Source organism: Nerophis ophidion, linkage group LG11 (assembly GCF_033978795.1).
Source record: "Nerophis ophidion isolate RoL-2023_Sa linkage group LG11, RoL_Noph_v1.0, whole genome shotgun sequence".
In the NCBI taxonomy this organism is placed as follows: Eukaryota; Metazoa; Chordata; class Actinopteri; order Syngnathiformes; family Syngnathidae; genus Nerophis; species Nerophis ophidion.
Window position 1 is genome coordinate 7,566,096 of NC_084621.1, and position 22,238 is coordinate 7,588,333.

At 44.4% G+C, this 22,238-nt stretch overlaps 2 protein-coding genes across 2 annotated transcripts in view; one reads left to right on the forward strand and one right to left on the reverse strand.

Annotated features, from left to right (window-relative positions):
- The first annotated feature begins 8,068 nt into the window (after positions 1–8,068).
- si:ch211-79k12.1 (uncharacterized protein LOC568891 homolog) overlaps positions 8,069–22,238 on the forward strand; it is a 70,349-nt gene continuing 56,179 nt past the window's right edge. Inside the window, exon 1 of the mRNA XM_061915012.1 lies at positions 8,069–8,142. Within this exon, the coding sequence (XP_061770996.1) occupies positions 8,084–8,142 (59 nt within the window). The 5' untranslated portion in view covers positions 8,069–8,083. The remainder of the gene's footprint in view (positions 8,143–22,238) is intronic.
- Positions 19,651–22,238, reverse strand: part of taf12 (TAF12 RNA polymerase II, TATA box binding protein (TBP)-associated factor) — an 11,178-nt gene continuing 8,590 nt past the window's right edge. The window contains exons 3-6 of the mRNA XM_061915013.1: positions 22,201–22,238; positions 21,945–22,059; positions 20,002–20,090; positions 19,651–19,925 (exon numbers count right to left, since the gene is read on the reverse strand). The exon at positions 22,201–22,238 is cut by the window's right edge and continues 40 nt beyond it. Coding sequence (XP_061770997.1) covers positions 19,890–19,925; positions 20,002–20,090; positions 21,945–22,059; positions 22,201–22,238 — 278 coding nt within the window. The 3' untranslated portion in view covers positions 19,651–19,889. The remainder of the gene's footprint in view (positions 19,926–20,001; positions 20,091–21,944; positions 22,060–22,200) is intronic.

The following is a 22,238-nucleotide window of genomic DNA, read 5'->3' on the forward strand; positions in this document are numbered from 1 at the left end:
TACTGCGTCATTTTTGTTTTTTGGATGTAGTGCCCATAGATATGAATCTATATGTACTTGTATAGCACTTTTCTACCTTCAAGGTACTCAAAGCGCTTTGACACTACTTCCACATTCACACACTGATGGAGGGAGCTGCCATGCAAGGCGCTAACCAGCACCCATCAGGAGCAAGGGTGAAGTGTCTTGCTCAGGACACAACGGACGTGACGAGGTTGGTACTAGGTGGGGATTGAACCAGGGACCCTCGGGTTGCACACGGCCACGCCGTCCTTCTATTACAGTATATGTATGGATGTATGTGTATACATATATGTATGTGTGTGTGTGTATATATATATAATATACAAATACAGTGGGGCATAAAAGTATTTAGTCAGCCAGCGATTGTGCAAGTTCTCCCACTTCAAATGATGACAGAGGTCTGTCATTTTCATCATAGGTACACTTCAACTGGGAGAGACAGAATGTGAAAAAACAATCCAGGAATTCAAATTGTAGGAATTTTAAAGAATTTATTTGTAAATGATGGTGGAAAATAAGTATTTGGTCAACCATTCAAAGCTCTCACTGATGGAAGGAGGTTTTGGCTCCAAATCTCACCATACATGGCCCCATTCATTCTTTCCTTAACATGGATCAATCGTCCTGTCCCCTTAGCAGAAAAACAGCCCCAAAGCATGATGTTTCCACCCCCATGCTTCACAGTAGGTATGGTGTTCTTGGGATGCAACTCAGTATTCTTCTTCCTCCAAACACCACCAGTTGAGTTTATACCAAAAAGTTCTATTTTGGTTTCATCTGACCACATGACATTCTCCCAATCCTCTGCTGTATCATCCATGTATCCATTTTGGTATCAACTCAACTCGTCGTGTTTGGAGGAAGAAATGCAGTCTGAAATGTACCATTTTCCAAACCCATAGTCGTCCATCAGATTGCCAGACAGAAAAGCGTTATTCATCAAAAGACTCCGGCTTATTAGTGATTCCTAGAGCTCAAAAAAAGTCTGCGGGCTATAGAGCGTTTTCCGTTCGGGCTCCAGTACTCTGGAATGCCCTCCCGGTAACAGTTCGAGATGCTACCTCAGTAGAAGCATTTAAGTCTCATCTTAAAACTCATCTGTATACTCTAGCCTTTAAATAGACCTCCTTTTTAGACCAGTTGATCTGCCGCTTCTTTTCTTTCTCCTATGTCCCCCCCTCCCTTGTGGAGGGGGTCCGGTCCGATGACCATGGATGAAGTACTGGCTGTCCAGAGTCGAGACCCAGGATGGACCGCTCGTCGGGACCCAGGATGGACCGCTCGCCTGTATCGGTTGGGGACATCTCTACGCTGCTGATCCGCTCGAGATGGTTTCCTGTGGACGGGACTCTCGCTGCTGTCTTGGAGCCACTGTGGATTGAACTTTCGCAGTATCATGTTGGACCCGCTCGACATCCATTGCTTTCGGTCCCCTAGAGGGGGGGGGTTGCCCACATCTGAGGTCCTCTCCAAGGTTTCTCATAGTCAGCATTGTCGCTGGCGTCCCACTGAATGTGAATTCTCCCTGCCCACTGGGTGTGAGTTTTCCTTGCCCTTTTGTGGGTTCTTCCGAGGATGTTGTAGTCGTAATGATTTGTGCAGTCCTTTGAGACATTTGTGATTTGGGGCTATATAAATAAACATTGATTGATTGATTGATCAGTCCAGGTAAAGTGTTTCCACTGCTCTTCAGTCCAGTGGTGACGTGCTAGATTTACACCACTACATCCCACACTTGGACTTAGACTTGGTGATGTATGGCTTAGATGCAGCTGCACGGCCATGGAAACCCATTCCATGAAGCTCTCTGCGTGCTGTACGTGGGCTAATTGGAAGGTCACATGAAGTTTGGAGCTCTGTCGCGTCTGACTGTGCAGAAAGTCTACACTATGCACTTCAGCATCCGCTGACCCCTCTTTGTCAGTTTACCTGGCCTACTACTTCCTGGCTGAGTTGCTGTTGTTCCCAAACTCTTCACTTTTCTTATATTAAAGCCGACAGTTGACTTTGGAATATATAGGACCGATGAAATCTCACAATGGGCTTCACGGTGGCAGAGGGGTTAGTGCGTCTGCCTCACAATACGAAGGTCCTGCAGTCCTGGGTTCAAATCCAGGCTCGGGATCTTTCTGTGTGGAGTTTGCATGTTCTCCCCGTGGCTGCGTGGGTTCTACTCCGACTTCCTCCCACCTCCAAAGACATGCACCTGGGGATAGGCCCCTCCCACCTCCAAAGTCATGCACCTGGGGATAGGCCCCTCCCACCTCCAAAGACATGCACCTGGGGATAGGCCCCTCCCACCTCCAAAGTCATGCACCTGGGGATAGGCCCCTCCCACCTCCAAAGACATGCACCTGGGGATAGGCCCCTCCCACCTCCAAAGACATGCACCTGGGGATAGGTTGATTGGCAACACTAAATGGTTCCTAGAGTGTGAATGTTGTCTATCTGTGTTGGCACTGCGATGAGGTGGCGACTTGTCCAGGGTTTACCCCGCCTTCCGCCCGATTGTAGGTGAGATTGGCGCCAGCGACCCCAAAAAGGGAATAAGCGGTAGAAAATGGATGAATGGATGGAAATCTCACAATTTCACGACTGGATTTATTGCACAGGTGGCATCCTACGACAGTTCCATGCTGGACATCACTGAAAGCGCCCCATCCTTTCACAAATGTTTGTAGAAACAGTCTCTATGCCTAAGTGCTGGATTCTATACACCTGTGGCCGGGCCAGGTGATGAGGACACCTGATTCTCATCATTTGGATGGCTGGCCAAATACTTTTGGCAATATAGTGCGTGTGTGTGTGTGTGTGTGTATATATATATATATATATATATATATATATATATATATATACATTTTTCATTTTAAACTTTTACCCATTAAAATAGACTAAAAATAAAATGTTTGCATGCATCTTTAACAAAAAAGTACAATACTCCAGAAAAATGTCCACATGACTGCATTTCTCTCCCCAACATTAATTCTTAAATGTATCGTCTCTTAATATTATTTAGAAATGTGTGAATTAGTTTTCTTTTTTAACGAGTCTTAAAATTGTCATTTGTTGATTAAAATGCTTAAACACTGTGCAACACTTATGTCTACCTCGCTTGTTTTAACGTGTCATATAAACAAAGTTTGACTTGACTTGGGGACAGAGGCGACTTTTCCTTTGGTTCTATCAGTAAACTTTCTGTATTTTGACAACTTTTTATTAAAAAAGGTAAATGGGTTGTACTTGTACAGCGCTTTTCTACCTTCAAGGTACTGAAAGTGCTTTGACACTACTTCCACATTCACACACTGATGGAGGGAGCTGCCATGCAAGGCGCTAACCAGCACCATCAGGAGCAAGGGTGAAGTGTCTTGCTCAAGGACACAACGGACGTGGTGGAGGTTGGTACTAGGTGGGGATCGAACCAGGAACCCTCAGGTTGCTGGCACGGCCACTCTCCGCCTGCATGACGCTGTCCCCATTTTCTAGTGTACATGATTTTTTATTATTTTTTTAAATGCTTTCAAACTGGCAGTTATTACATAGATAATAGTCCAAAAAGGACGTAAAAGTCCTTTATGTTCATAGAAGTATTTGGCAACAGGACCTGAGGGACTTGAACCCGGCTGGGATTTTCAACAATTTTGGGACTTTTGTCGACTTTTTTCATTTTCCTCCTTGCCCTCCTGTGGTCTGTTTTGGACATTTTTGGCATCCCGGGACTTGTGGGACTCGAACCTAGGTAGGTATTTTTCAACATTTTTGGGACTTTTGCTGACTTTTCTCCTCGCTTTCCAGTGCGTCTCTGCTGGGTGCCTTTCGGACATTTTGGGTTTCGCGTTTGGCGGCGATACTTGTGGGACTCGAACCTGTGTTCAACATTTTTGGGACTTAAGCCGACTTTTCTCACTTTTCTCCCCGCCTTCCAGTGCAACGTTGCTGGGTACATTTTGGGCATCCCGGGGCTTGCGGGACTCCAACCTGGGCAGGTATTATGAACTTTTTTGGAACATTTGCCAACTTTACTCCCCGCCTTCCTGTTTATATTTTTTATTGTACTGAAACATCTCTCAATAACTCGACCTCTAAACAAAAATGTCAAACTTTTTTTTGTATTTTTTACCCTTTAGCTCAATTGTCACAGTTTTCAATTAATATTAATTTGCATGAGTTATATTTAATTTATCAAAATAAAAGTTTTTACCCCGCTTTCTAAAACGGTGCAGGTGTTCTTAATGACACGTGCTTCCTTCTGACTCCGCCCCCGGCTGTGACGTCACAATCACGTGTGATTGTGAGTCACGTTCCTGCGCAGGTCACAACATCACAAGTTGTTCCAGAAGTGAGCACTTTATTATTTTATTTTTTTTCCTTTATGGAAGCCGGAAGTCCTCCTCCCGAACATCCTGTTTGTGGGCAGGTGACCCGCCTGGCCGCCCTCCATTGTTTCCCGCTCACCTGCAGCCGGATGGACCCCACCTGGTGGCAGTAGCAGTTCCGGGTCATCATGCTGGGGGACTCCATGGTGGGCAAGTGGTTGCTGCTGAAGCTACACGGAGGACGCCTACTTGGACACCACCACCTACCTAGAAACCTCTACCTACTTGGACACCTCCACCTACCTGGACACCACCACCTACCTGGACACCACCACCTACCTAGAAACCTCCACCTACTTGGACACCTCCACCTACCTGGACACCACCACCTACCTGGACACCACCACCTACTTGGACACCACCACCTACCTGGACACCACCACCTACTTGGACAGCACCACCTACCTGGACACCACCACCTACTTGGACACCACCACCTACCTGGACAACACCACCTACCTGGACACCACCACCTACTTGGACACTACCACCTACCTGGACACCACCACCTACTTGGACACCACCACCTACCTGGACAACACCACCTACCAAGACACCTACAGCTACGTAGACACCACCACAGACTTGGATACTTGGACACCTCCACCTACCTGGAGAGCACCACCTACCTGGACACCACCACCTACCTAGACACCACCACCTACCTGGACACCACCACCTACTTGGACACCACCACCTACTTGGACACCACCACCTACCTGGACACCACCACCTACTTGGACACCACCACCTACCTGGACACTACCTACCTGGACAACACCACCTACCAAGACACCTCCAGCTACGTGGACACCACGACCGACTTGGATACTTGGACATCTCCACCTACCTGGAGAGCACCACTTACCTGGACACCACCACCGACTTGGATACTTGGACACCACAACCTACCTGGAGAGCACCACCTACCTGGACACCACCACTTACCTAGACACCACCACCTACCTGGACACCACCACTTACCTAGACACCACCACCTACCTGGACACCACCACCGACTCGGACACCACCACCTACCTGGACACCACCACCTACCTAGACACCACCACCTACCTGGACACCACCACCTACCTAGACACCACCACCGACTTGGACAACACCACCTACCTGGACACCTCCACCTACCTAGACACCACCACCTACCTGGACACCACCACCTACCTGGGCACCTCCACCTACCTAGACACCACCACCGGCTTGGACACCACCACCTACCTGGACACCACCACCTACCTAGACACCACCACCGACTTGGACAACACCACCTACCTGGACACCTCCACCTACCTAGGCACCACCACCGACTTGGACGCCACCACCTACCTGGACACCACCACCTACCTAGACACCACCACCGACTTGGACAACACCACCTACCTGGACACCTCCACCTACCTAGACACCACCACCGACTTGGACGCCACCACCTACTTGGACACCACCACCTACCTAGACACCACCACCTACCTGGACACCTCCACCTACCTAGACACCACCACCTACCTGGACACCACCACCTACTTGGACACCTCCACCTACCTGGACACCACCACCTACCTAGAAACCTCCACCTACCTGGACACCACCACCTACCTGGACACCACCACCTACTTGGACACCACCACCTACCTGGACACCACCACCTACCTGGACACTACCTACCTGGACAACACCACCTACCAAGACACATACAGCTACGTAGACACCACCACAGACTTGGATACTTGGACACCTCCACCTACCTGGAGAGCACCACCTACCTGGACACCACCACCTACTTGGACACCACCACCTACCTGGACAACACCACCTACCAAGACACCTCCAGCTACGTGGACACCACGACCGACTTGGATACCTGGACACCTCCACCTACCTGGAGAGCACCACTTACCTGGACACCACCACCGACTTGGATACTTGGACACCACAACCTACCTGGAGAGCACCACCTACCTGGACACCACCACTTACCTAGACACCACCACCGACTTGGACACCACCACCTACCTGGACACCACCACCTACCTAGACACCACCACCGACTTGGACACCACCACCTACCTGGACACCACCACCTACCTAGACACCACCACCTACCTGGACACCACCACCTACCTAGACACTACCTACCTGGACACCACCACCTACCTAGACAACACCACCTACCTGGACACCTCCACCTACCTAGACACCACCACCGACTTGGACACCACAACCTACCTGGACACCACCACCGACTTGGAAAACACCACCTACCTGGACACCTCCACCGACTTGGACACCACCACCTACCTAGACACCACCACCGACTTGGACAACACCACCTACCTGGACACCTCCACCTACCTATACACCACCACCGACTTGGACACCACCACCTACCTGGACACCTCCACCTACCTATACACCACCACCGACTTGGACACCACCACCTACCTAGACACCACCACCGACTTGGACACCACCACCTACCTGGACACCACCACCTACCTAGACACCACCACCGACTTGGACACCACCACCTACCTAGACACCACCACCGACTTGGACACCACCACCTACCTAGACACCACCACCTACCTTGACACTACCTACCTGGACACCACCACCTACCTAGACACCACCACCGACTTGGACAACACCACCTACCTGGACACCTCCACCTACCTAGACACCACCACCGACTTGGACAACACCACCTACCTAGACACCACCACCGACTTGGACAACACCACCTACCTGGACACCTCCACCTACCTAGACACCACCACCGACTTGGACACCACCACCTACCTGGACACCACCACCTACCTAGACAACACCACCTACCTGGACACCACCACCTACCTAGACACCACCACCGACTTGGACGCCACCACCTACTTGGACGCCACCACCTACCTGGACACCACCACCTACCTAGACAACACCACCTACCTGGACACCTCCACCTACCTAGACACCACCACCGACTTGGACGCCACCACCTACTTGGACGCCACCACCTACTTGGACACCACCACCTACTTGGACGCCACCACCTACCTGGACACCACCACCTACCTAGACAACACCACCTACCTGGACACCTCCACCTACCTAGACACCACCACCAACTTGGACGCCACCACCTACCTGGACACCACCTACCTAGACAACACCACCTACCTAGACAACACCACCTACCTGGACACCACCACCTACCTGGACACCACCACCTACCTGGACACCACGACTGAGATGGTGGACGTGGACTTCCTGCAGGTGGAGCCCAGGGTGAGGTTCAAGCTACAGTTCTGGGACACCGCCGGACAGGAGTGCTTCAGGTGAGCGGCGAGGGGGCGTGGCCTAACCAGTGCACCTATTTAATTACCAAGAACTCACACTTACATATTTTGTGATTGACAATCAATATTCCCTCTAGTTTTTCATGCGTCAGCAAACACATTCAGTGGAGGACATGTGAGCAACATCAGTGCACATTGAGGCCACACCTGCAGCACACCTGTCCCACACCTGACTAAATAACAAGTTCCATTTCTTATTATTGTTGGATCTACTATGTGTATTTGTCAGGTGTTTATGGCGGACTTGCTTGGGAATTGTAAGATGGGCGGGGCTACCTCTGTCAGGTGACTACTTGGGTCGCTTGAAAAATGACGTCATTGATAGTTTGTTTAAACCCAGCGTGCTTCGTCACCATCAGACTTCACAGGTAAGATCATTTATGTCTGCTTCTCTTGGTCAGATCAGCTGAACTATTGTTTAAATTCCATGCTTGCTGGCTTCCTTTCTTTGTGTTTGTTGTGTGTTCGCTAAGTCGGCGGCTGTTTGGCTGTTTTAGCTTTTCAACGACATCGGCAAAATGATGAAGTTAAAGAGTACAAGCTCAGTAATGTGCGGATTGAAAAGTGTTGTATTAGTGTTGTCACCTTGTTTGTGTCTGGATGAATTTGAGAGTTCGAAGGTTTATTCTTCGGTACTGCTTCAGTTTGAAAATACCGGCACTTTACTTCCTGGTTTGGCTGATGGGATTTGTAGTTCTTTAATGTAGTCCTGTTCAAATGTGTAATGTGCGGCTCAAACAGAGCGCCTGTGTTTTTTTTTTTTTTTAGTATGCTTGTCCATGAATCATGGCGACATTATAAATAATTCTGATCACATTTAAAACATTATATGACATAAATTAATGGTGATGATAAAATGTAATGCTAAAATTAATAAGTTAGGATCAAATGACAGTGATTGATAATATGTTATATCATGGTTCAGTTGATGAATTCATGTCTATTATTTACATTATGATGATTCAAAAATAGATTCATTGTTTTGTTGTATTCATCTTTACTTTTAGGTTATTACCTGCTGATGTTGCTGCAATAGTATTAAATAAAATAAGCAAAAAGTGCACAGCGAGTAATTCCTTCCATGCTGAGTGACGACCTCTTTTCAGAGGGCCGATACGGAAAAAAACTTCCATGTGATCATTTTCTAATGTAAGAGTTTTGGCCCACTTATAAGGACAAGAACAACACAAATGGTTGTTGAATGAGTTGTGTTGTAGTATTGTGTGTCTGGGTGGGGGTCCTGCTTTAGAAATTGTGAAGTGAATTATATTTATATAGCGCTTTTTCTCTACTGACTCAAAGCGCTTTACATAGTGAAACCCAATATCTAAGTTACATTCAAACCAGTGTGGGTGGCACTGGGAGCAGGTGGGTAAAATGTCTTGCCCAAGGACACAACGGCAGTGAGTAGGATGGCAGAAGCGGGAATCGAACCTGCAACCCTCAAGTTGCTGGCACGGCCACTCTACCAACCGAGCTAAACCGCTAAAATCATGTGTACCCCTTTCAGTTATTGCATTTATTTCCCATTAAAACATTCACATGTAAGCACTGGATCATCTGTACATTGCTGTAACTTTCCGTTTGTAAAATATGTATCTTTTTATTAGTATTTCTTTAATATAACAACAGCATTTGATGATTAATATTTATAAATGAAGATTCTTAATAAATGAGAGTAGAATGAGCCCACATTAGATTGCTAACTCCTACTGTAACCACCTGCAATGACACATAATGTGCGGTGTGGGAAATGTCCGACTTTTTGTGTGTCTGTGAACGCATCACCGGCTCAGTGCCAAATGTGCATGTGTTGGCACAGGTGAGAAAAAGAGCAAGGCTGCTGTTTTTTATGCCAGGTGGCAAAGTTGGTTTTGGTCTGCTTTCTACGCCAGAAAATGACCAGCTTTGTTAGATAGAAATTGTTCAGCAATGTTTTTGGTCATGTTTTATAAAGAGTTTTGCTCAATAAAGTGATCGATGGAAGTCATGTCGTCCTCAAAGCGTCTCGACAGACGTTACAATAATTGAACAGTGATAATGAAAACTGTTCTCTCTGTTGTGGCTTCTTAATTAGTCGGTTATTTGAAAATTGCTATTTTTAGGGTCCGCCAGGCCCTTTGCAAAGGACTCCACAGTCCCTATTGAAACTAAGGTTTTATTCTTTATTAGGGCCCGCATGGCCCATTGCCAAAGGACCTATTGAATTTTGTGCGTTTTATTATTAGGGTCCGCCCTGCCTATGGCAAAGGACTCCACAGGAGTCCTTTGCCATAGGCAAGGACCCTATTGAATCTGTAGCGTTTTATTATTCTTTCTAATTATTATTCTTTATTCCGCACCTACGCGCTGCAACTTGACCCCCTTAACATAATTCAAAACTCACCAAATTTGACACACACATCGGTATGGTCCGGCAGACGAACTTATTAAGCAACCAAACCCCAAAAACCAAAATTGCGCGTTAGCGGCCCGTATGAAAAAAAAAAACCAGACTGCTTGTAACTTCCGTCAGGAATGTCGTAGAGACATGAAACAAAAACCTCTGTGTAGGTCTGACTTAGACCTACATTTCCAATAAAAAACGTCTATACCCAAAATCAACAGAAATTTTGCAAAAACTCATTCAAAGCAAAATTTTCGCAAAAAATGATATTTTTGCCTCTTTGAGCTGTGATTTGACCCCCTTAAAATGCTTCAAAACTCACCAAACTTGGCACACACATCGGGACTGGCAGAAATTGCGATCTAATGAAAAAAAAAATTAATAACCAGCGCAATTTTTGAATAAAACAAAGAAAAAACTGCTTCCAGGAAGAAAACACGGACAAAACTGCTTGTAACTTCCGGTAGGAATGCCGGAAAGACATGAAACAAAAACTTCTATGTAGGTCTCACTTAGACCTACATTTAGATAATTGACATCCTTTGGCAAAAATCGACAGGAAGTTCAAAATTACCCCTTCAAAATAAAAGTTTTGTAAACAACCGTCAACTTTTTTCAAAAGTTATCTCCTCTGAGCGAGTTTGTCGTTTCGGCTTCAAACTCGCACAGGAGAGAGTTTGAACCCTTAGGCTCCCAAACCAGGAAAATCAAAATTGCGCGCTAGCGCCCTCTAGGAAAAGACAAAAAATGGACTGCTTGTAACTTCGGTTAGGAAAGTCGTAGAGACATGAAACAAAATCCTCTATGTAAAACTGACTTAGACCTTGATTCCCCATTAAAAACGTCTACACCCAAAATCAACAGAAATTTTGCAAAACCCTTTCAAAGCAAAATTTTCACAAAAAATGCTATTTTTGCCTCTTTGAGCTGTAATTTGACCCCCTTAAAATGCTTCAAAACTTACCAAACTTGGCACACACATCAGGACTGGCAGAAATTGCGATCTAATGAAAAAAAAAATTATAAAACTCAAAATTGCGCTCTAGAACATTTTTTGAATAAAACACAGAAAAAACTGCTTCTAGGAAGAAAACACAGACAAAACTGCTTGTAACTTCCGGTAGGAATGTCGGAAAGACATGAAACAAAAACTTCTATGTAGGTCTCACTTAGACCTACATTTTAATAATTGACAGCTAGCAGAAAAAATCAACAGGAAGTTGGCAATTACCCCTTCAAAATAAAAGTTTTGTAAAAACCCGTCACCTTTTTCAAATCGACACTTCTCCCAGTGCGTTTGTCGTTTCGTCTTCAAACTCGCACAGGAGAGAGTTTGAACCCTTCTGATTAAAAGTATAGATCAAAGTTTTGATAAGTTTTAAGGTTTTGATTTTACGCGCCTTCAAAAAACCCCTGCGCAAAGTTTCCTAAAAAATGTCATTTTTGCCTCTTTGAGCTGTAATTTGACCCCCTTAAAATGCTTCAAAACTCACCAAACTTGGCACACACATCAGGACTGGCAACAATTGCGATCTAATAAAAAAACCAAACCCCAAAACTCAAAATTGTGCTCTAGCGCCACCTAGGAATACAACACAGACAAACTGCTCCTAGGAAGAAAACAGACAAAACTGCTTGTAACTTCCGGTAGGAATGTCAGAGAGACATGAAACAAAAACCACTATGTAGGTCTGACTTAGACCTACATTTGAATAATTAACATACTTTGGCAAAAATCAACAGGAAGCTTGATATTTTCACTTCAATACAACAACTGCATTACTTTCACAATGCATTAAATAGTGGCAGCAAGGCTTCTTTGACCGTGGGGCCCGGGGGCAGCAGCCCAAGGCGCGCTCGCACCTTCGCACCCTAATTTGACCCCCTTAACATGCTTCAAAACTCACCAAATTTGACACACACATCGGTATGGAGCGGCAGACCAACATATTAAGCAACCAAACCCCAAAAATGAAAATTGCGCGCTAGCACCCCCTAGGAAGAGACACAAAACAGACTGCTTGTAACTTCCGTTAGGAATGTCGTAGAGAGATGAAACAAAAACCTCTATGTAGGTCTGACTTAGACCTACATTTCCAATAAAAAACGTCTACACCCAAAATCAACAGAAATTTTGCAAAAACTCCTTCAAAGCACCATTTTCGTAAAAAATGCTATTTTTGGCTCTTTGAGCTGTAATTTGACCCCCTTAAAATGCTTCAAAACTCACCAAACTTGGCACACACATCAGGACTGGCAGAAATTGCGATCTAGTGAAAAAAACAAACCTTAAAACTCAAAATTGCGCTCTATTGCAATTTTTGAATAAAACACAGAAAAAACTGCTCCTAGGAAGAGGAAACAGATAAAACTGCTTGTAACTTCTGGTAGAAATGTCGGACAGACATGAAACAAAAACCTCTATGTAGGTCTCACTTAGACCTACATTTTGATAGGTGGCATCTTTCAGTTAAAATCAACAGGAAGTTGGCAATTACCCCTTCAAAATAAAAGTTTTGTAAAAAGCCGTCACCTTTTTCCAGACAAAACTGCTTGTAACTTCTGTTAAGAATGTCGTAGAGACATGAAACAAAGACCTCTATGTTGGTCTGACTAAGACCAGGGCTTCAGTCGCGGGGGCAGCAGCCGAAGCGGAGCAGCCGAAGGCGGACCCGACCAACGCTGCTTGCAGCTTTAATTCTTTATTATTATTATTCCGCCGCCTCTTTGAACTGTAATTTCACCCCCTGAACATGCTTCAAAACTCACCAAATTTCACACACTCATCAGAACTGGCGAAAATTGCCATCTAATAAAAAAACCAAACCCTAAATGCGCTCTAGCGCCCCCTAGGAAAAAAAAAACAGACTGCTTGTAACTTCCGTTAGCAATGTCGTAGAGACATGAAATCAAAATCTCTATGTAGGACTGACCTAGACCTAGATTTCATAATTTTACTTTATATGGCAAAAATCAAAAACATTTTGGCAAAAACCCCTTCAAAGCAAAATTTGCCTAAAAAAATGCTATTTTTGCCTCTTTGCGCTGTATTTTGACCCTCTCAAAATGCTACAAAACTCACCAAACTTGACACACACATCAGGACTGGCAAAAATTGCGATCTAGTGAAAAAACCAAACCCCAAAACTCAAAATTGCGCTGTAACGCAATTTTTGAATAAAACACAGAAAAAACTGCTCCTAGGAAGAAAACACAAACAAAACTGCTTGTAACTTCCGGGAGGAATGTTGGAGAGACATGAAACAAAAACTTCTATGTAGGTCTCACTTAGACCTACATTTTAATAATTAACATCCTTCAGCAAAAATAAACAGGAAGTTGGCAATTACCCCTTCAGAACAAAGGTTTTGTAAAAACCCGTCACCTTTCTTCAAACATTATTTCCTCTGAGCCCGTTCGTCGTTTCGGCTTCAAACTCACACAGGAGAGAGTTTGAACCCTTCTGATTAAAAGTATTGAACAGGTTTTTGATTACTGCTCCGGTTTTGATTTTATGACCCTTCAAAGATCAACTGCGCTGATGCTGCTGCGCTGCTGTTGTCTCAAGTTGGCTACTACCACTGGACAAAAGTATTGGGACACTTAGGACTAACACTAGGCAAAAGTATTGGGACACTTATGACTAGCAGTAGACAATGACAATGTAAAAGGGAATTAAATCGTTTTTGTCCTCAAAATTCTACACACAATACCCTATAATAATAGTAGCTACTATACATGCTTCCACCGCTTATCCGGGTTTGGGTCTCGGGGGCAGCAGCCAAAAGAGGGCCCGACCAACGCTGCTTGCAGCTTTAATTCTTTATTATTATCCCGCTCGTTCGCGCTGTAATTTGACCCCCTTAACATGCTTCAAAACTCACCAAATTTTACACACACATAGGTACTGTGTGCCTTCCCATCATATTAAGCAACCAAACCCCAAAATTCAAAATTGCGCGCTAGCGCCCCCTTGGAAGAAACAAAAAACAGACAGCTTGTAACTTCCAGTAGCATCAAACAAAAACCTCTATGTAGGTCTAACTAAGACCTACATTTCCTAATTGTATATTCTCGGGCAAAAATCAACAGGAAGTTGGCAAAAACCATTTCAAAATAAAATTTTTGCAAAAAATGCAATTTTTTCCTAGAAAAGTTTTGTTAAGAAACCATTCTGAGCCTTATCTTATTTAGTTTGTATTTTATATATGTTGACCACAATAACCCTGGAAATGGACCCTATGTTATGCCATTGTTTACAAATTTGGTGAATAAATAACCAAAAAATGTGTATTTTGTTGTTTTCTTACTGTACCAAAAATGAACCGAACCGTGACCTCTAAACCAAGGTACGTACCGAACCAAAATGTTTGTGTACCGTTACACCCCTACTAAGTATTTCAATGCTTGGAATCTGTGCTTATGATTGATATACCAGTTACTATGGTCGTCTAATTACTATTGTCATCTAATTAGTTACTATGGTCATCTAATTAGTTACTATGGTCATCTAATTAGTTACATTAGTAGTCTAATTAGTTACTATGGTCATCTAATTAGTTACTATGGTCATTTACGTCACAGCAGCTCAGACGGGGCACCAAGCAGTGTGGGCGGGAAGTGTTGCTACAGACGCGGAAGGAGACTTTCACAACAAAGTTCTAAAGCTTAGTGATATATCAGATTGTAGGTGACTTTATTTTTGTCTCCTCCGCGTTCCTACTTCACTGTTTGTTGCGTTTCACTTGATTGTAAAGTATGTTGATCAAAAAGGGGGTGTGATGTTTATATTTTGTCAATATTCAGCGTTTTATCGTTCATAGAAAAATGTAAAATTCCATTACGTTTTTCAAGGCGGTCTGTCATAACGTTTTGAGCATTCAATCAGTCATTATTGTGAGGTTTTGTATAAGTGTTCTTAAAAATAGATATACCGGCCCCCCAGACACATGTTTTTCTCAGTCAAAATAATATCCCAGGCCTGAACAAGAGTGTGCAAGCTGTCACATCGCAGGCAGTTTGGCGATAAGATTGGGAAAATATCAAATTCCAGCAAACTGCGTGTTAATCTTCTTCTTCTACAAGATTAACTAAAAGCAAACTTAAGTCTGACTGAGCATTGCTTCCATTCCAGGTCCGTGACCCGCTCTTAGTACCGTAACTCAGTGGGAGGCCTGCTGGTGTTTGACCTGACCAGCCGGGCCTCCCTCCACCACGTCTGGGAGTGGGGGTGTATTAGTGCCCAAGGCATGGGTAACTTACACATCTGTGAAGGCACCATTAATGCTGAAAGGTACATACAGCTTTTGGAACAACATATGTTGTCATCCAAGCAACGTTATCATGGACGCCCCTGCTTATTTCAGCAAGACAATGCCAAGCCATCGTGGCTTCATAGTAAAATGCTGCGAGTACTTTCCTGGCCCGCCTTTAGTCCAGGCCTGTCTCCCATTGAAAATGTGTGATGCATTATGAAACCTAAAATACCACAACAAAGACCCCGGACTGTTGAACAACTTAAGCTGTACATAAAGCAAGAATGGGGAAGAATTCCACCTGAAAAGCTTCAAAAATTGCTCTCCTCAGTTCCCAAACCTTAACTGAGTGTTAAAAGGAAAGGCCATGTAACACAGTGGTAAAAATACCCCAGTGACAACTTTTTTTGCAACGTATTTCTGCCCTTAAATCCTAAGTTAATGATTTTGCAAAAAAAAAAATTAAGTTTCTCAGTTGGAACATGAAATATCTTGTCTTTGTAGTCTGTTCAATTGAATATAAGTTGAAAAGGATTTGCAAATAATTGCAACACTAAATTGGCCCTAGTGTGTGAATGTGAGTGTGAATGTTGTCTGTCTATCTGTGTTGGCCCTGCGATGAGGTGGCGACTTGTCCAGGGTGTACCCTGCCTTCCGCCCGATTGTAGCTGAGATAGGCGCCAGCGCCCCCCGCGACCCCGAAAGGGAATAAGCGGTAGGAAATGGATGGATGGATGGATGGATGTATTCTGTTTTTATTAACTAATTACACAACATGCCAACTTCACTGGTTTTGTATCAGAAAGCACTCCCAAGTATTCAGCAGCATATTTCTACATGTTTTTTTGGGGGGGAGGGCGTGGCTCAGATGGTAGAGCAGCTTGAGTCCAACCGTTGTATCCTTAAGCAAGACAATAACGGCGCAGCGGGATTGGGAGAGTGGCCGTGCCAGCAACCTCCGGCTTCCTGGTTCGATCCCCACCTTCTACCAACCTGGTCACGTCTGTTGTGTCCTTGAGCAAAACACTTCACCCTTGCTCCTGATGGGTCGTGGTTAGCGCCATCAGTGTGAGTGAAAGGGTGAATGTGGGAATAGTGTCAAGGCGCTTTTTGAGTACCTTGAAGGTAGAAAAGCGCTATACATCCATCCATCCATTTCCTACCGCTTATTCCCCTTTGGGGCGGCGCTGGTGCCTATCTCAGCTACAATTGGGCGGAAGGCGGTGTACACCCTGGACAAGTCGCCACCTTATCGCAGGGAAAACACACACAGACAGACAACATTCACACACTAGGGCTATACAAGTATAACCCATTCACACTTCACCCTTGCTAAAGGTACGGCGGCGGTTGGTGAGGCCGTAAGCGCAAATTGGCGGCCACGTTTCCGTCAGAAATGTAGCTTACCGCCATGGAAGTGTGAATGTTAAGTGAGTGAATAAAAGCGCGATAGAGATCTCATCTATTTCTTGTGTCAACAGGTGTACCTAATGAAGTGTCCCTAGCACTAATTTGCTCAGCATCCGACAACACCGGCGAGCGATGGTTTGGCGCGCCGATGTTGACAATTATTAAAAAAAACAACACCCCGGGGTGCATTTGGGTATCGTGGCGGAGTGATGTCGGAGAAGCCTTCAAGGCAATTACTGTCGCTCGGCGTGACGAACGAGCCTCCTGCGTCCCTGCGACCAATTTATTTTGCCTGGAAGACACCCTCTCCCCGAAGACCCGCTGGAGCTGTTGTGCTGTGCAAGATGGCTCTTTGTAAATAAACAGCGAGTGAAGTGATTAAATGTCACTTTATGCCCCTTAAAGTCACTCCAAACACCAATGAAGCCCCGTGTGGTACATTAGTCCACTACTTTTACCTTAACAAGCTTTTCTGGTGGACACGGGCCAGCGCTGCGTCGTACAACGTCTTAGATATACACTTCCTGTTTATGCATTTTTAATCAAATTCATGCTTACTGGTCGTTGTGGTACATTGCAAATGCATCCTGACAATAGAAGTTGAGATCTGAAAAGGTCTTGCTTTTTAATGGCTAACAAACGCTAGTTAGGAGAGGCTATATCGCCAAAAACTTTGGAGATGTGTGCTTGCGCAATGACACCGTGATTTAAAGAAATGTCAAGAAAATATTTGCGGATCTAGGAAACTGTCACTACAACCTTCAATTTGAGGTATGACTCGATATGTTTTGTCTCCAGTTGTTTTATGATCGCTACAAAACGCTAGTTAGTCGCTATCTACCATATCGCCACCGGCTTTCTACCATTACATGATCATTTGAAGATAAACGTATTAACAAAACATTTGCAGATTTGAAACGCTCTCATTACAACCTTTAATTTGACATATGACTCGATATGTTTAGTCTGAAGTTGTTTTTTGATCGCTACCAAACGCTAGTTAGTCACTTGCTACCTACTATATCGCCACCAGCATTGGAGACGTTTGCTTCTACCATTACATCATCATTTCAAAACAAACGTATTAGGAAAACATTTACAGATTTGAAACGCTCTCATCACAACCTTTAATTTGAAGTATGACTCGATATGTTTTGTCTCCAGTTGTTTTATGATCGCTACAAAACGCTAGTTAGTCGCTATCTACCATATCGCCACCGGCTTTCTACCATTACATGATCATTTGAAGATAAACGTATTAACAAAACATTTGCAGATTTGAAACGCTCTCATTACAACCTTTAATTTGACATATGACTCGATATGTTTAGTCTCAAGTTGTTTTTTGATCGCTACCAAACGCTAGTTAGTCACTTGCTACCTACTATATCGCCACCAGCATTGCAGACGTTTGCTTCTACCATTACATCATCATTTCAAAACAAACGTATTAGGAAAACCTTTACAGATTTTAAATTCTCTCATCACAACCTTTAATTTGAAGTATGACTCTGTTTCGTCTCCAGTTGTTTTTTGATCGCTACAAAACGCTAGTTAGTCACTATCTACCATATCGCCACCGGCTTTCTACCATTACATGATCATTTGAAGATAAACGTATTAACAAAACATTTGCAGATTTGAAACGCTCTCATTACAACCTTTAATTTGACATATGACTCGATATGTTTAGTCTCAAGTTGTTTTTTGATCGCTACCAAACGCTAGTTAGTCACTTGCTACCTACTATATCGCCACCAGCATTGGAGATGTTTGCTTCTACCATTACATCATCATTTCAAAACAAAGGTATTAGGAAAACATTTACAGATTTCAAACGCTCTCATCACAACCTTTAATTTGAAGTATGACTTGATATGTTTTGTCTCTTGTTTTTTGATCGCTACCAAATCACTATCTACCAACTATATCGCCACCAGCTTTGGAGATGTGTGCTTCTGCTATTACATCGTCATTTGAAGACGTATTAAGAAAACATTTGCTGATTTGAAACGCTCCAACCACAACCTTTAATTTGAGGTGTAACTCGATATGTTTTGTCTGAAGTTGTTTTTTCATCGCTACCAAACGCTAGTTAGTCGCTATCTACCTACTCTATCGCCACCAGCTTTGGAGATGTGTGCTTCTACCATTACATCATCATTTGAAGACAAAGGTATTAGGAAAACATTTACAGATTTGAAACGCTCCAACTACAACCTATAATTTAATGTATGACTTTATATGATTTGTCGGAAATCAAATTTTGAACATCTCCAAATGCAAGTTAGCATAGTCGCTATCTAACTTCTGTATCACCACTAACTTTAGACTTGTGTGCTTCAGCCACAATATCGAAACTCAAGGATATACAGTATTAGAGCAGTGATTCTCAAACTGAGCTACTCCAAAGAATCAGTTAAATATTCAAACACAGTGTTACTGTTCAAACTGTGTGTAATGTTACAGTGGTCAAAAAATATAAAATATACTTCCATCCATCCATTTTTCTACCGCTTGTCCGGGGGGTGCTGGAGCCTATCTCAGCTGCATTCGGATGTTTGTTAAATAAAACCTGTTTATAATGAATAATTAGGCCTACTAAGCTACTGTTGGTCTTTAGGTGGTACACAGAGAGCCAAGTGTTTTCTCACGCGGTACAAGTTTGAGAAACACCATATTAGGGAAATACTTGCAGATTTGTAAGCGCTCACCGCCACCTTTAATTTGAGGTGTGACTCGATATGTTTTGTCGCAAACTGAATTACGGCGAGTGAGCAAAGTCGCAAACTACTTACTGTGTGGCCAAGAAGCAGCAGCACAAACACAGATGATTAATGTTTAATGACACGAACTGAAACGAAAATAAGAGTCAAAGGAGATACATTAGTATGGGAGCGGGTTGGCAATACAAAATGAGGAAGACGATGAAATACTAACGTCAACAAATACAAATCTCCTTCGCCAACCCTTGATACTTTACCTGGGAAAACAAAACCAACAAAGCGGGTAAGGGGTGTAAATTGATGCAGAGAGAGAGAGGAAAAAAAAAAAGGGAGCCTTGTTATTTTTTGGTCGTCTTGCGAATCAGAGCCATCCTCTGAAATAACAGAACATGCAAAATATGAGGAGGAGTTAGCCAGAATTATTATTATTACCATTAATAATGGTGTCACCTGTTTGTGAGCCTCTGTGGTGCACGCCTTCTTAAACGGTCGGATCTCGTCTGAGCCGTAACCCGGAATCCACATGTTCCACTGGCGCTCTTAGGGGAAGCGATGGGAGGGGGGTGGGGGACAAAATGAATGGTTTTAACATTCCCAGAACCAACTGACCACACTCATCCATTGACACAGAACACAAATATAAACGCAACATTTGTGTTTTTGCTCCCCTCACAGATCTAAAACATTTTAAACACAACACTTTTTCCCCTCAAATATGTGTCCACAAATCTGTCTAAACCTATGTTAGTCAGCATTTCCTCTTTACCAAGATAATCCATCCCACCTCACACAGGTGTGGCATATCAAGAAGCTGATTAAACAGCATGATTATTCCACAGGTGGGCCTAATACAGCCCACAATAAAAGGCCAGCCTGAAATGTGCAATTTTATTACACAGCACAATGCCGCGGATGTCATGAGTTTTGAGGGAGCGTGCATTTGGCATGCCGACAGCAGGAATGTCCACCAGAGCTGCCCGTGACTTGAATCTTAATTTCTCTACCGTAAGCCGTCTCCAAAGGCATTTCAGAGAATTTGCCGGTACATCCAGCCAGCTTCACAACCGCAGACCACGTGTAACCACAACAGCCCAGGAAGTGTGCCACCATGACGGTCTGAGACCAGCCACCCGGACTGCTGTTGCAACAATTGGTTTGCATAATCAATTTCTTCACAAACTGTGGTTTGTCTCAGGGAAGTTCATCTGCATGCTGCTCGTCCCTCATCGGGGTCTTGACCTGACTGCAGTGCGTCGACTTGGGTGAGAAAATGCTCACGTTTGATGGCGCCTGGCACGTTGAAGAGGTGTTCTCTTCACAACGGATGAATCCTGATTTTTATTGTTCGAGTAAATGGCAGACAGCGTGTTTGCTGTCGTGTTGGAGAGCGGTTGGCAGATGTCAACGTTGTGAATTGTGTGGCTGGGGTTATGGTATGGGCAGGTGTATGTTGTGAACAACGAATGCAAGTGCATGTCATTGATGGCATATTGAATATGCGGAGATGGGGGACGGCGTGGCGTGGTTGGGAGAGTGGCCGTGCCAGCAACCTGAGGGTTCCTGGTTCAATCCCTACCTTCTACCAACCTCGTTGCGTCTGTTGTGTCCTTGAGCAAGACACTTCACCCTGGCTCCTGATGGGTCGTGGTTAGGGCCTTGCATGGCAACTCCCTCCATCAGTGTGTGAATGTGGAAATGGTGTCAAAGCGCTTTGAGTACCTTGAAGGTAGAAAAGTGCTATACAAATATAACCCATTTACCATTTAGATACCATGACAAGACCCTTTTGGCCCATTGTTGTGCCATTTGCCTGATACCGTCACCTCATGTTGCAGCATGGCGATGCATGGCCCCATGTTGCAAGGATCTATACACAATTCCTGGAAGCTGAAAACATCCCAGTTCTTGCATGGCCAGCACACTCACCGGACATCTAACCCATTGAGCATGTGTGGGATTCTGTGGATCGGCGTATATGACAGCAAGTTCCAGTTCCTGCCAATATCCAGCAACTTCACACAGCCATTGAAGTGCATGGAGTGTACCAACATTCCACAGGCCACAATCAACAACCTGATCGACTCTATGGGAAGGAGATGTGTTGCACTACACGAAGCAAATGGTGGTCACACCAGATACTGACTGCTTTTCTAACTCCCCCCCAGACCCCAATGAAGCAAAACTGCACATTTCAGTGTGTGCTTTTATCGTGGGCAGCCTGAGGCACACCTGTGGAATAATCATGCTGTTTAATCACCATCTTGATATGCCACACCTGAGAGGCGGGATGGATCGTCTTGACAAAGAAGAAATGCCAGTAAACTAAAGCCATCTAGTGGTAATGTAAGACATGACATGTATTTGTGGTAAAACAGTAAGAAATAGCAACTCACCGAGATGTAACTGTACATCTTTCACCTCCAAGGTGTTAGACTTGCGATGGCGTGCCAGTTGACAGGCGGCCGTCACCACGCTCTCGATGAAGTCGTCTGCGATTTGCAGCAGCATCTGTTTGAAGGCATGTTTAATCTTATAGACACATACTGTGTGTATATATATATATACATACATATATATATATATATATGTGTATGTTCTTTAAAATAAGTCTTAAAATCATGCGACACGTGCGAGTTGTGCAGGCTTTACCTCCTCCACGTCCTCATCCAGCTGCTCGTTGGGGTCGA